Below are 16,317 nucleotides of genomic sequence, written 5' to 3'. Positions count from 1 at the left end.
CGATTCCTCTCTTTCTTTTTTTTTTTTTTTTTTTTTTTTTTTTAATTGTAAGGGGCGGTAGCGTGCACAAAAGCAAGCCATGCTGCAAGCGCCGACAGGCCGTAAACACGCACTATCAGAATGCAACAAACAATGCATGACACAGTAAAAGTAATGCATTTTCAGCTTAGAGTGACTTAAACACCTATAACAAAGAGAATGACACTTATCAGATCAAAGCAAAATAAGCAATTGATTCAAACCAGACGAAGCACGTGAAAAAGAAAGGGTACCCATATAAATATGGACGGAGCGTCTGACGCACAGCAATGGCTACCTGGTAAAGCTTAACTGCTAAGCTTACGACTCAAACCAAACTACTGTAGCTGTATCGTCATTCATTCGACCTAAATTGTGTCTCATATTGCAATGGATCAACTTTGTTTCGATCTGAAGGTGCGGCATAAAACTTTTCTCTCCCCTTGAATTTCGAGTCTCAAATTTCAGGTGCGACTTAGATTCGGGAATTTATTTTCCTTTATTTCGAGTCTCATTTTTCAGGTGCGGCTTAGATTCGAGTGCGGCTTAGATTCGAGTAAATACGGTATACATGCAAAGTGTGGAGAAGAGTGTACTCTCCACCCGATAATACCACATACCTAACTTGATTGCCTGTCCCATTTCAGAGAAAGTGTGGAAAGACCATCCTCAGCAATAAGGATGTGCTCCAAAAGTAGCCTCCCTACTCTGATCAAAACTGCATACTATATGATAATCGATGGCACAATCATCTGCGTGGCCTAGATGGAAATGAAAGGTCGCTATTAACTGAGATGTGAAGATTGTTGGTCTTTGCCCCCCTCTCAAAAAAGGGGCATCCCAAGATACAAGCAAAACCAACTAATACAGGAAAAAGCATATCGGATTATGATATTTAAAAGGCACTGATTACAGGCAATGAAAATGTACAACTATCTATGTGATGTCTTCTATCCCTGCCACGATTCAAATTTCTAACATAAAATTGTATAGCTACAGTGCAGAATTGTTTCTTACAAGACCTTATTTTACATTTTCTTCATTCTTATGGAATTTGAAGACCAGTTCCCTGGCATTGGTCCCCTAAAGCTGAATGATGTACTTCTCAGAGAAAAAAAAAAAAAAACATACACACACACAGAAACTGACTGATGATTTCTGAAAACTGTTAAATATGAAACAATTTTGAGCTTTCTGTTAGAGCTATTGATAGCTGGATGCACAGAGTTCCAAGCTTGTAACAACAAGGTTTGATTCTTGTTAGAAACAACATTTTTTTAATTTTATTTGAAGTCTCTATTTACTATCAAACAGAAATTTCAATTAAAATATATAGTAACTATAATTTTTACTAAACGTAATACATTTTTAATTTTTATTTACTAATTGTACAAAAATGTTATTATTAATAAAGCATTAAAATTTGGTACAAAAATGTGAAACATCAAAAAGAAAAGAAAATACTTTTCTATTTCCAGAAATTATGTTTAAATAGAAACATAGTGTTAAAGTGATTATTTTTGATATACAAGGTGTTTCAAAAATACTGTTACAAACTTGGTGACAGGTTCCTCACACCAATACAAGGATAAAATGTCTAGTACACATGGGCTTCACTCATACCTTTAAAAGCTATGAGCACTTGCTCAGCTCTGCCACCATGAAACACCTCCCTCCTACTGCAGTCTGTTTGCTGTCCATATTTTGAAAGGAGATAGTGTGGCCCAAAACAAGAAAAAAATTTCCGGTAAACATGGACTCTACAATGAATACCATAAGAGTGCTTTCTTGTATCTTTGACATTTAGTAAGAAATGAACAGCAGCAGTCTGCTTTTGAACAGCATCCCACAATTTTTTTATTCAGTAATCCATCTCTTTGCCTCAAGATCTATTCAGAATAGTATCACAGTGTACCGATCCCTTAAACATGACATTATTAAAAATGTGACAAAACTAACTCTCCTGTACTAGCATACTGTGCAGGTACCTGGGTGATGTAATTCAGCCACTTTCTAGAGCAGCAGAAAACAAACTGAAAAACAAGGAAATGCACACCCGTCATTCAGTCATCATCTTCAGTTGAAGGCCAGTGGGGGAGGGTTCAAATACTTATCATCCATGGAGAATGTAAGTTAGCAAAACAGTAACTGTAATAATGTTTTCTTATTTACAGTCCACGTACGTATAGTATAGTACTGTAGCGATTTCAAACAACATGATGGTAGAAATAGTCTTTCATTAAAAACTGCATCACCATAATTTTTATTGCAGTTAGAAGTAGGTGTAATGCTACTCAGGCAGAGAAACTCTACAGACAGCATTATGCTGACAAGAACCCATCCATCTGGCCTTTGTCCCATATGAGTGTTACAATGATTGCATTGGCTCAGATTGGAACTTTCTATTGCTTGAAGTGTCACAACAAGATTAGAAAACATCCAACGAGAATTATGCATTTCCATGTGGTTAATGATCAAAAATTAAAGATGTTATTTTTACTACAAAATTATGATACAGTATTTGTTAATTAACACTTCACATTGATAATAAATACAGAACTGAAATAAAAGTAAAAAAAAGTTACATCTAATGGGAATCGAAGTAGCAACCTCGTGATTACCTGACTGGCACAGTACGTACATAGCTACAAATGCTACAGATGGGTCAAAATTGTTTTATACTTCACAGCACTTGGAAATTTCCAGTGTGGAATACAAAGAGAGCAAAGACAATTGTTTGCTGACTAACCAGGTCCTGCAGACTGAATTTAGAGTCGTCTGCAAAATACTGAACACGTTGTCCTTTGGAATCGTGTGTTTTCTTCCTGTTCGCCTTCCTGCCTCGACGACCTCCCCATCTGAAAAATAAATTCACAATGCACACTTTCTTTTGACTGCCACTCATTTCATTTTATTTTTTAAAGAAAAAAGTTGTGCGTGATCATTCAGAATGATCCTTGCTAGAAGTACCGAACAAGTTTACAAAAATTCTGGCAACTGAACATTAACAGTCACGTAGCAAATCCAGAAGCAAAACATATTTTTTATTAACTAAAGACGTCAACACTTACTCGTGACACAGGCTATATGTAAGAGATCAACAATACAGTGTGCATACATACTGTATGTACACAGATAGATAAACCCCTGGTACCATAGATTCATAGTGAGGAGATCTTCAAAAATACAGAACACATCATAAAAATAAAAATATGCAACCCAACCGGATATAATGTACTTGGACAGATAAAACATCTACTCACCAAGTGGCAGCAGGAGAACACAGGTATAAAGGTATTTAAAATCTGCAAGCTTTTGGAGCCAGTCGCTCCTTGTTCTGGCAGCAGGCTTTAAGGGAAAGGAGGAGAGGTGAAGGAAAAGGACTGGCGTGGTTTAGAAAACAGGTTGAGTTCGGAAAAGTCACACAGAACCCAGGGTCAGGGGAGACTTATAGGGTGAGATGAGAAGAAAAGACTGTTTGTTGCGGACAACATTAAACCTCATCTGGTGTCCCACGCATCCTCCCACCACCATTACCTACTCCAGTCTGGTCATAAGCTAAGGTGCCACCACTGTGCTGGGTTCTACGTGGGTGTGACGTGACAAGCTGTCTGACCACACGAATGGCCACCGACTAACTGTGGTCATGAAACAGTTGGATCACCCAGTTGCTTCGCACGCTGCCCAACACGACATTCTTCATTTCAATGACTGCTCCATGGCCTGTGCCATCCAGATCCTTCCTACCAGCAGTAGGTGTTCTGAGTTGCGCAGGTAGGAATTCCTGCTGCAATATATCCTATGTTCGCATAACCCTTGTGGCCTCAACCTTCGTTAGTCATTGTCTTTCACCACCCACCTATCCCTTCCCTACACAGTCTTACATTCCACAGCGAGCTCACAGGCTTGTTACTTCTCTTTTTCCTCACCCCTCTCACCCCGACTGTCCAGCTAACCTCCTGACTGCACCTAGCTGCCCTACCCTGCCTCCATATCACGCCTGTATGCTCCCACAAGCAGGATTTTACTGTCCCCCACCCCCACCCACATCCTGCTATCCCTCCCCCTCCCCACCCCAGCCTCCTCCTTACCGCACATGCCCAGCTCGCTCCTCCCATCGTGCGCAGTTGCTCGCAGTCTGCCCTCGGCGGCCAGAGACGGTGGTCATGTATGTGTGAGTTGTGCTTGCGTGAACATGTGGGTGTGTGTTGTGTAATTCAGAAGAAGGCCTTCTGGCTGAAAACTTACTTGTTTAGTAGTCTTTTTATTGTGCCTGTCTACGACTTAACACCTCCACTACATGGTGAGAAACAGTCTATCCTTTTCATAATATTTTCATTATTCCAGCCTGGATTTCCCATTGTCTGATATTTCAAAGTACGTTATATGTGACAGGATTAAATGGTGTTATTTCTATAAGTACATCTTTTTATAAGAGGACTATTCATAAACTAACCACTCATTGGCTATTAAAAATAAACAAATACTTGTAGCTTCATGACACTTGTATGATTGGAAAAAATGGTTTGAAGATTATTTTGAGTCAGCCAGCTGTCTGTTTCATTCGTCGGTGTAATAAGCAGTGAGCGACTGAAATACACAGTGTTATAGCATCTCCTGCCGCCTCAGAGGCATGTTCTGTCATTCACTTCCTGCAAGCACGAGGAGTCAATGGCAGCGACATGTATCACTGACTGTGTCCAGTGCATGTGGATGGGGTTACGAGTGACAGTGTTGTGAGGGAGTGGTAAGCAAAATTCTAAGCTGGTCACACAGATGTGTAAGATGAAAGTGGTTGAGGATGGCATCCCGATGTGATTGATGATCTCAAGCAACACTTCGGCAAAAACTGTGGATGTGGGATGTCAATTCACAACTTCCAAACTGTCTGAAGACATACCCTTCTAGAATCGACTGGGTGGGGGTGGGGGTGGGGGTGGGGGTGGGGAAGTGAAGAAGAAGATGAAGAGGAGGAGGAGGAGGAGGAGGAGGAGGAGAGAGAGAGAGAGAGAGAGAGAAAACAGCACCAATGGACGGGATGGGTCTGACAGATCCAACATTTTCTTTATGTTCCAGAATAAGTACGACATAAATTTTCAACAGCAGGGCCAAAAATACTTCTTTTGCTGTTTATTAATATATTAAATTTACCACACATTTCTTTAAAAATAAGGGTATATTCCAGTGAAAATCTGAATTTTCTTGAACATTTAAAACTTTTTTTTTTCAAACACTATTACACAATATTAGAATTTTTGTGCATAGTATGATCTAATAAAAAATGGTTGTCACTCATTATGGTATACAGTTTAATGATCTGTATTTTCTGCACAACCTTTGTAAGACATACAGAACGGGACAGACACAGCCACTTTTCACAACTTTTACAAATATACTTTGTTTCATTATCTTTGCATGTATAATAATGATCTTGTTTGCCTTCTGGAACAACTTTCTTCTCAATATTAATCCCATATATACGTGCTGCCAGCTAGTGAATGTTTCTTGGGAGATTCTTCTGGTTAGTTCTCTGTGCCATGTGTGGTTTTATTAGTTCCCAACCCAGTTGCCTGAGAAACAGCCTTCTTGAAACATTCAGTCCTGTGTTGACTTTCTACTACAAATGCATTTATCCAGCAATGTTCAAATTGGCATAAAACATGCAAAATGGCCAATGTCTTGTTTGCCTTACAACTTTATGTTCTGAAGACATGACATCAACCACTTCCATTCAACCCTTATCTCTGGCTTCTTCAAATTACCTATTTCTTCATTAATTTTATTATTTGCATGCATTGATGACAGCAAAATTACACATTTATTTTTCTTCAGCACATATGACACCAATGTAAAATTGTTGCTGAATACAAATAGGGATGAATTTATTTCTCTTTTCTTGTGACACAGGAATTTAAAAGGAATTTCTCTTTAATTTTTGTGCAATGTTCCAACAAGTGTAAGGTTATAACCTGTGAAAAGTTTTCTGGCAAGAGTGTAGCTTGTGAATCGACTGTCAAGGATAATATCATTTACTGTTCCCTTCAGCGGCTCTACAAGTCTGAGCACAACGTCATCAGCTCCGTTACTCACTTGGAAAAAATCCTGCTGTCCCACATATACTTCCAAATTCTGTACACAGTATGTTGTAGCATCTTCTACGATAAATAATCCGATCCCATACTTTCCAGGTTTTGAGGGAATGTACTTTCTGAATGAATAATGTCTCCAAAACATTTCATCTTGTGTGAGGTATTCATTTGTTGTGTAATGCCTTGTGCAGTTTTTTGTTAATCCCTCCATAAAATTACATACAGTGGCCACCTTATCACTTTTTTTTACGTTCTTCTCGTGTGAATGTTATCTAATCTAACACATCTAAAAAGGTCACAGTAACACACCTGGAGGGAAGATTTCTGTTTCTGTGCCACAAGTGTCACAAAATTCTTCCATATCCACTTTGCCTCCATGAAGAGCAACGGAAATGTACAAAAGATGCAAAAATGCCTTGACCTCCTCTTTTTTCAAGTTTCTCTTACATTTGGGTCACTTTTAGAAAGAGATTTTACATAATCTATGTAAGTATTTGTGCTGTCTGTTATTAAATCGAGCATATCATTGTCAATGTACAGTTTCCAGGCCTTGACAATGGTGTTAGCTTTTTTGGCTTCCCCACTGAGACCAGGAAAATGTGTAATTATATTGCGAGTTCATCCGTCTCTCGACAAATAGCGAGGTGACTATTCACTAGAAGAGGGATGAGAGCCAGCCACAGGAGATGACAGAGAATCTTAATTAGTGTTAGTGAGAGAACTCTCATTTCTGGCAGGAATAACAAAACTCATGTTTCTGGCAGGAATAACAACCTTATTTGTTGTTCAGCTGTTCCGTCACTCATTTCATGTTCTGTCATGATCACTTTCAGGAACAAAAGTAAGATTTAGATCTGAATCGCCATTATCACTTTCTAATAACAGTTTTTCAATTTCTTCCTCACTTGGGGGACGCTGCCAAGCTGTTTGCAAGCAGTTTTGTTGCCCACAGTCACCATAACAAGAAAACTGCATAAGCGGAAAAAGCCAAGGTAAATGGATGGCCTGGGTCTCACAGACCCAGTACATGTTTGTTCCCACATCCAAAATCAAACTGCAAACAAATACAAATTATGAAACAAGTAGTGGCCTCTATGAAAGTTAACTGAAAGCTGCAATGAAAGGCTTACTCAACACTAGTGTACTCTTGCAGAAAAATCTGCCTGGGTCAGACAGGTGTAGTCTGTCGATTCTAGTGTTAACACCATCACCGAGAGGTTACCGCAAGTTTTGTATACAGTGGTTACCAAGAAGTCTAACCCGTGTTCCCAAAACAGATAGAACAGGTTCCGTCTTGACATTCCTTCAGCACTACCTTGAAGAGGGGAAGGAAATTCTGAACAGAATTGTGACTGGGAATGAAGCATGTGTGAAGTATGTGAACCACGAACCTAAGAAACAGTCCAAAATGCGGCTGCATACTCATTCTTCCAATAAGACCAAAAATTTCGAGCAAAGGAATCTGGCAAAAGATTTGGTGAGAGTAACGTGTGACATAACTGGCTACTCAGCACTCCACTATCAATGATGAGCTGAAGAATGCTGCCAGCAACTGGCTGATGCACCAGGCAGCACCATTCTTTGAGGAAGGGATAATGAAGCAGGTGTCATAGTATGACAAACATTTGAATTAATAGCCCTCGTAGTAGTCAGCATTGTAAATGATTCTGCAGGCACACTATTAAACAAAAGAGGAGGAGGAAACGTGACGTACAGGTCGGCCTCCCTGTCCGGCGCGAAACTGGGGGCAGCTGCGGGCCGCACGTTGCCCCTGGCATCTGTCCTGGTGAGCACCACAACCTCCTCCTCGTCCCGCGTTTCTCGGCCACGCTTGTCGTCGTCGCCAGCTTTGCGAGAGGCACGGGCTGCGTCCAGCTTTGCTCGCAGCTGAGATACGAGCTCCTGTGTAACAGAAGAACACAACGCGTGCACATGTCCCACAAAATATTACAAAATTCTTACACACTGACCACCGGCAGCTGCAGAATATTTTCTGATGGGGCTACTTTTATATAGCTGATACAGTTATTATGAGAATGTATACTGCCCCAGTAATTAAACGTGACAACATACAGGGTGTCTCTCCTAAGAGTCTCAGGTGCACTTTCTGTGGTGTTTCAGCATATATTTACAATTTACTTTTTTAAACATGTAGCTGGAGTCAGCCCAAACAAATACTGCTCATCACGTTTCACGTACAACACCCAGTGAGGACACAAAGCTTAGGTTTGTTTCACGTTACAAACAAAATTATTTTTAAAACAGAATTTTACGTGCCTATTTGATAGAGCGATCCCAAATTAATCTAGTGGGATATTCGTGTTACTGATATGTATTAACAGGGACAGTAAAACACAAAGAATAACCGGTGCTCTGGCAGTGCTTGAGCAGCGTTGTTGCGGGATGGCGGTAGGAGTCAGCACGGGCCAGGTCAGTGCTGTTGCTGACGTAGTACTGGTTATTCTTCCTGTTTTACTGTCCCAGTTAATACATATCGGTAAAACGAATAACGCACTGGGCTAATATCGGACCGATCTACTGAACGGTCGCTTGAAAGTCTACTTTAAAAATAATTTTGTTTGTAGCAGGAAATATGCCAATGCTTTCTGTCCACACTGGACAAAGCATGAAAGATGTGATGAGCAGCACTTGTTTGGGCTGACTCCACTAGACAATAAAAAAAACTAAATTGCAAATACAGGATGTTCCAGAAATGTTGTGACAAACTTTGACAGGTTGTGGAGTGTATCTAGAGGAACACATTGAGATAGGAATCTGTGTCCAGGAGCATCATCCAACGATGCTACAGAGCACTGAAGTTATAGTTGCCAGCGCCTGCCACTAGGACACCCCCTTCAGCAGCAAGCGTGGCTTTGTATGCTGAAGGATTGTACACGGAACATCTCGCAATTTCGTGATCGTGCCCGATTGCCGAGATCGCCAGTGCTGAAGATGGACCTAACTACTTTGCAGAAATGAATGCATCATTATGTTGCCTCAGTGGCTGACAGTTTTGGACACAGGTTTCCATCTGCAGTTTATTTTTCTCCTGTATATCCAAAAACATTGGAGATTTTAAGAGGGTTCCAGGAGAAAAATAAACTGCAGATGGAAACTTATGTCCGAAACAGTCATCCACCGAGGCAACAGAGTTGGGCAATTGTGGGAGACAGAGCCTTCCCACGCAGCAGCTAGTTTCGTATTCTACAATGCCAGTCGACGTGACCATTCGCGATCAGTGAATAACGGCATTTAAAATACAAAAAAATCAAAATTAAGAAGAAAATCCTATTGGAATGCAACAAAAATAATTAGGAAAAATGCCAAATAAATCCCTTTAAAAGTGGAGAAAAAGAAATAAACTTAAAAAAAAAAAAACATTATTTTCTATTGCAGCAACAATAAATCTGCTATGGTATTTATTAAGACTGCCCAATGACTGCTAAAATTGTGTGAGAATATTGTAATAAATATAAAGTCTATAGCTCCAGGGTTCTTCTTACCTCCTGTTGTGGAGGCCTATGATAGTGACAACGTGTTATGGAGCACATGACAGCAATATTATTACACTTGCTTTTTTATACTAAATGGCAATGAATAGTAAAACACTACCAACTGAATCTAAGTAATTGATATGAAAATACAATGGAACTTTGATTTTATGTTATCCAATTTTGTTTTCTGAAATTCTATGCCAGAAATTCGTATTCCTTGTGAAAAACTCATAAGATCAATGCTAAAAATTGCCCGATTTTATATTTATTTCCACCAAGGTTTACGTTTATTCTACAGTCTTACTCAATGTCTTGATCAACTTTGTCCCAGTTATAATCAGCACAAAAGACAGATGCTTTGCACCGCAGGTGGTGGCAGAGTAAAGGGAATATTTCAGGCTGCTGAAGAAAGGGGATATGTGAGAGGAAATACTGACATAACCATTATCGGCACTGCCAACGCATCTTGCAACGTTTAGCTTCACTGCACAATTACGATGCAACTACTGCTAGGTTGCGGCAGCAATATAAAAACAGGACAGTTGACCTGAAGTGTTCCGAACTGAGCCAATACATGACACGAAGGGAGCCAGCCGCCACCTTTTCTTGCGCCACTCATAACTCAGTCTCGTCTTCTTGCATCTATTTCCGATGTACCGGATTCAGCAACAATAACAGTCGTCAGTCTTTTAAAATCAAACACTGAGGCTCGAAAAACGTACTCGGTCAGAATCAAGAAAATGTAGGCCATTTCTAGCCAGTGAGCTCTTATTGGCTGGTGACTTGTTATGTCACCCAACAGCCAGCACAGCCACCACATCACACTATAAGCCAGTTTTATACTAGCAACTTACTGGTAAAAACTGACTACTCTAAAATCATGTGCCTTTTGTGCCTGCATGTAAATCAGCAATCAACCACAAAGCGAATGTGTGTAAGATGTGAATGCTGAATGTTGTGCTGAATTTAGAGTTCTAAATTTTGTTAGTATATTTTAATTTTTCCATAAAAACAGGTAGTCCCTCATAACCCAACCTTCACCATTCAAATGCCAAACTGCATAGCAGACAACTCAAGGAACACCGCCAATTTTGGTGCTGACGTGCAAACGAAAATGACCAATCAAAATTGACAGCACTAAGTATGGAGATAAAATGCCAGGGGCGCTGCAGTAGATCCACTAGTCTTGAGTAGTCAACTGAGACAGGAAAATTGGTCATGCAAAAGGGGTTTAAATCAGTAACCAACAATCACACGAGTGAGTTTATGATGTCAGTGACCTATAGACTGTGCCGAGTGTGGAGTTCCAAATTACCGAGTATGCAGCATGCTGTGCATGCACGGGGAAAAGGGACTATGGTGGCGTCTGCTACCACTGGAAGTTACAACCTATTCTGGTCGAATTCACTCCTATTATAGTAATGGATTTTGTGATTTCATGTCTTCTCAATTTTTGTTTTGTTGTTTGCTTTGTTTTTGTGGCATACTGAAAAGTTACACGAGGTCCTGGTATATTTTTCTTGTTGATGTTCTCCTACAAGAAAGATAAAATATTTGAAAGCAAAAAGTATTAACATTTTACAGAGAAAGAACCTACACTGCGTATAAATAAGAACGTGAATAGACAAACACGTTTTAATGAAAATTATTTCAGCAGTGAAAAACTCAGAATTACTGGATGAGAAAAATAATTTTCATTGTTATTTGGCACCTAGGAAAAAAAAAAAACAAAAGATATAAGGCATAAAGATAAAAGGCACTATTTACTGTGTTCTACATACTGCCTGATGTGTTTGCAAGCATATATTTTCTCAATCAAATAAATTTATGTGATCTGAAATGTTTGGATGACACTTTTCGTATTTTTTCAGTTCTCTGGTGCATGAACAATTTATCACACGATCATTGATGAGAACTTCCACTATTATTTCTGCTTTGGTCATTAATAAACTCTACTGTCACTGCTTTTCCCTTCATTTTGTTACTACATTTCGATTTTTCCATAGAAAGGATAGTCCTTGATGTGTAAACAAATATGAACACTATGAACACTCAAAACAGATGAGATACAGTACAGAAATAAAATGCCAGGGACACTGCAGTAGACACACTTGTCTTCAGTAGTCAGTCGAGACAAGAAAGTCAATCGTATAAATGGAGCTTCTAACACATGCAAAATGAGCTTGCCTGCTGGATACACTAGAGGTCACTGCACTAGCATCACCAGAGTACGCTGCACTGTCATTGCGTACACAATGAAAACACACACTCCCAAATGATGAATTACAACACCTTTCACCATACTTCACAGTTTCTGGCTTAATTCACCATGTTCATCAATTTTTTTCTTTTTTCTGGGTGAGCATCTCTCAAAAATGCATGTTTTGAAATATAATTTGTGGTTGTAGCATGTTGGAAAATAGCTCCATTTCCTTGTGCCCAGACACCAATTTCAATTCTTGGGCGAGTTTTTACTTTCTGTTACACATCTGTGATATTTTTTTTTTTTTTTTTTTTTTTAGGAACTGTTGAAATTCATTACAACAAATTATTGTATAAATACTGTACTGTACATTTAATTTCTTTTGCTTATACAGATTTTATACAGTGTGTTGTAGAGGATTATGATCTTTAATCATATACACCAATTACACGCGTCTTTGGTCATATTTTGGGGCTTTTAATGTTTTCCTCAATTCTGCATTTTCCTCAATTTTGCGTTTTTTAAGCCTGGACTGCAAGAAAATGTAAAATAGAGGTTTCACTGTAATTAGAATCTAATGTTGTCTGGGGTCTCATTCAGTTCAGCACTGAGTTTCCTGACCCAGAGTATAGGTCTGTTCATTAATCCCAATGTCACAAAATTGGTCAGTTCAGATTGTGACTTTTCGTGGCGTGCTGTACCAATTTCTTCATTTATATTTTCTGGAGATAAGATATTACACATTTAACAAATGTGTGGTTCTACAGTATCTCAGTCACCTTTTTTATATTTCATTCAAATGCAAAAAAAGTAAGTTAAATCATTTTGCAACTTTGAAACATTTCAAATAGTTATATGAAAGGTACATTATGTACAGTATGTGATCAAACGTACCCGGACAACCCCAAAAACATACATTTTTCATATTAGGTGCATTGTGCTGCCACCTACTGCCAGGTACTCCATATCAGCAACCACAGTAGTCATTAGACATCTTAGACATTGTGAGAGAGCAGAATGGGGCACTCTGCAGAACTCACGAACTTCGAACGTGGTCAGGTGATTGGGTGTCACTTGTGTCACACATCTGTATGCGAGATTTCTACACTCCCAAACATTCCTAGGTCCATTGTTTTTGAAACATGAAGGGACACGTGAAAGGAGACGTACAGCACAAAAGCGTAAAGGCCGACCTGGTCTGTTGACTGACAGAGACCAATTGAAGAGGGTCGTAATAGGCAGACACCTATCCAGACCATCACACAGCAATTCCAAACTGCATCAGGTTCCACTGCAATTACTATGACAGTTAAAGGGGGAGGTGAGAAAATTTGGATTTCATGGTCAAGCAACTGCTCATAAGCCACACATCATGCCAGATAAACATTGGATGACTGAACAGTGGAAAAACGTTGTGTGGAGTGATGAATCACAGTACACAATGTGGTGATCTGATGGCAGGGTGTGGGTACGGTGAATGCCCACGAACGTCATCTGCCAGTGTGTGTAGTGTGAACAGTAAAATTCACAGGTGGTGGTGTTAAGGTGTGGTCATGTTTTTCATGGGTGGAGGGGTGATAGTGCACCCCTTGTTGTTTTGTGTGGCACTATCACAGCACAGGCCTACACTGATGTTTTGAGCACCTTCTTGACTCCCACTGTTGAAGAGCAATTTGGGGATGGCGACTGCATCTTTCAACACGATTAAGCACCTGCTCATAATGCACATCTTGCGATGGAGTGGTTACATGACAATAACATCCCTGTAACGGACAGGCCTGCACAGAGTCCTGACCTGAATCCTATAAAACACCTCTGGGATGTTTTGGAACGTCGACTTTGTGCCAGACCTCACCAACCAACACCGATACCTCTCCTCAGTGCAGCACACTGTGAAGTATGGGCTGACATTGCCTAAGAAACCTTCCAGCACCTGACTGAACATATGCCTGCGAGAGTGGAAGCTGTCATCAATGCTAAGGGTGGGCCAACACCATATTGAACTCCAGTATTACCAATAGAGGGTGCCACGAACTTGTAAGTCAATTTCAGCCAGATGTCCCGATACTTTTGATCACATAGCATACTTTGTAAATCAGTTGTGCTTAAGACAATATGAATGATATGTACAGACCTTGTGCATCTTTGGCTGTCACACACTTTTGGACAGTGGTAGCGAGAAGTTTCTAGTGAAGAGTTGTATGTTAATCGTTCTTGAGTAACAGCAAAAAATGTATTGAGGTGAATATAATAAAACTTAAATTTGAAGAAAAGTTAAATGGTGATGAAACCGTTAATTAATACTTAAATGAACAACCTATTTATACTATTAGAATTTAGGGATGGTCTTCATGGAAGTGAAGTTGCTAGAAGACAACAGCCTCCAACAGTAACTACTGGGCTGTATCCAGAAAAAAATACATATGTCAAAATTAATTGTCACGGTTGTTCCCAAACATTTTGTAGAAATAACATTGAATATTGTTTTAATAAATTGCACATGGCATTAATTTTCCTGCTTAGGCAAGAACTTGCAAGTTCCAATGAATGTGTGTTTTTGTTCAGAAATAACAAGAGGAAACAAAAATAATAATGAAAGTTTACATATGGCAAGGAGGCGCTGTAAGATAGTCCAGTGGTACAGCCAGCTGCTAGCAGTCTCAGCTTCTTTCAGTCCAGCCACCCATCATTTTGAGGCATTCACTCCCGTGTAGGCATTTGGATTTGATTAGCTTTTACTGTCTTGACTCTGTCTCATACAGAGTGTGCGTTCTCTGAAAAGTAGTGGGTGTCTTCTCTTTCCTGCTGGCATCGGCTTCTGTTTTGCTAGTTTTCATCTGTACTATTTCATTAACGTATCTGAAACTGTCCACTTTTTCTATTTTATTGTAGTCTGTTGTTAGGTGATGTGATACTGTTCAGATGTCAGTTATGTACTTTGTTTTCCCAAAACAAATTTGGAGGTGAGCTTTTTCGGCTCATTCATTCAGCAAGTTCATCTGCCCCACAAATGTCTCTGCGTTTCTCAAGAGAATTGCCAGGTCAATGGTGAATACAAGGCAGTTTACTCTCAACAATGTTAGATTTGTTCAAATTTAATCTGGACTTTTTCACCACAGATAGAATAAAAGCCAGGAAGCAGGTTGGGAGGTGAGGGACAGTTGGTGGGACTACATAAATTGCCTGAACAGATGCAACATTCAGCAACAGCTATTTTATCACCAGCCAGATGGGAGAGCAAAATGTACGTCTCTATATTGCACAACACAACACTGTTTGTTTTGCAAGAAGGAAGGTGTCTAACCTTTTGAGATACTGATTAGTCTCTGAGGGCTGCTCTTTCAGAGTTGTTTCAGAAGGGAAAAAGTTTGGACTCTTATTGTACAGTCGCTGGAATTTTGAGGAATACTGGACCATGCCCATGTTGTACTAGTTGAGTAAAAATACCTCATACAGTCAGCATATCAAGAATCTACAGAAACCAGCATTTTGCTCATTACCAACTCAAGAGCTGGGGCTTACTGCTCTTTAGGAACAAATTGTACATATTCATTAAATCCATCCTCTAACATTAGATCTGGGTAGGATGCACACTTACCAGGGCCACATAAGGAAAATGTTCCTTGCAGTTCTTTAGGTTTTCTGAGATGCTCTCTCACTGTTTCTGCCTTCCACACATTCAACTTATGAGTATTTTTGAGTGTTTTCCTCTCATCATAATTTGCAGTTGGGTTATCCACTCTCATATTATGCAATTCTTTTTTAATGGAAAAACAGATTAAATTCTTTATGGAAACACCATCTGCTCCTTAACAGACTTGGCAAAACCCAAAGTACAGATACTTTCATTAGAGAATGATGTGCTGGAATTGCCCACACATACCACTACAAATAAACTGTTCAGTTAAAACTTGGAATATACAAATGGTAATAAAAGCTCTGCTAGACAGCAAATAATAATAGTAGGGGAGTTAAGTCATCAACAGGCACTGTTTAGTCAACAGGCACAATACAGTTGTACGGGTGTGTGTGTACTGGCTCTAGCTCGAAAAAAGATTCGTTCAAAAGCAATCAAAGTTTCCAGTCTTACGTGCATGTCAAGAAATTAATGCTTCTGCTATTCACTGAATCATTCCATTTACTCCATAATTATTTACATTAATATACAAGAATGTAAGAAAGCATTGGGTTTTAATGTGCTTTTATTATCTCCACAATTAGTGTGAATGTGAAAGACGGTTAAGCGCACTCAACATTTAACGGATGAGGAGAAAAAAATTTCACTTCTTAGAAGTCCAGTCATCTTTCAAGAGGTGGCAAAGACACACTACGGGACACTGTTTGCATTTACCATGACAGGTTTCTGCCTCAGCTACCAGAGAAAATGCACGAAAAAAAATCACAAAATTTGAAAGGTTCACTTTTCTATTCGAGTGTCCAAATGTTGTCTCTGATCAAGTATCATTAACGACTACATGGTTGTTGTTTAGGCCTCACGCAGATTACTCTCTAT

The 16,317-nt window shown here is 39.5% G+C and overlaps 1 protein-coding gene across 5 annotated transcripts in view; it reads right to left on the bottom strand.

The window, feature by feature from the left end:
• LOC126106578 (CWF19-like protein 2) overlaps positions 1–16,317 on the bottom strand; it is a 217,646-nt gene that overhangs the window by 103,908 nt on the left and 97,421 nt on the right. For all 5 annotated transcript variants that reach the window (XR_007523369.1, XR_007523368.1, XM_049912923.1 and 2 more), the window contains exons 7-8: positions 7,822–8,009; positions 2,768–2,876 (exon numbers count right to left, since the gene is read on the bottom strand). Coding sequence is in view for 3 of the 5 variants with exons in the window: in XM_049912923.1 (XP_049768880.1) it covers positions 2,768–2,876; positions 7,822–8,009 (297 nt within the window). In the remaining 2 variants the exon portion in view is untranslated. The remainder of the gene's footprint in view (positions 1–2,767; positions 2,877–7,821; positions 8,010–16,317) is intronic.

Source organism: Schistocerca cancellata, chromosome 10 (assembly GCF_023864275.1).
Source record: "Schistocerca cancellata isolate TAMUIC-IGC-003103 chromosome 10, iqSchCanc2.1, whole genome shotgun sequence".
NCBI classification, from domain to species: domain Eukaryota; kingdom Metazoa; phylum Arthropoda; class Insecta; order Orthoptera; family Acrididae; genus Schistocerca; species Schistocerca cancellata.
This window is presented reverse-complemented; position numbering and strand designations above follow the sequence as displayed.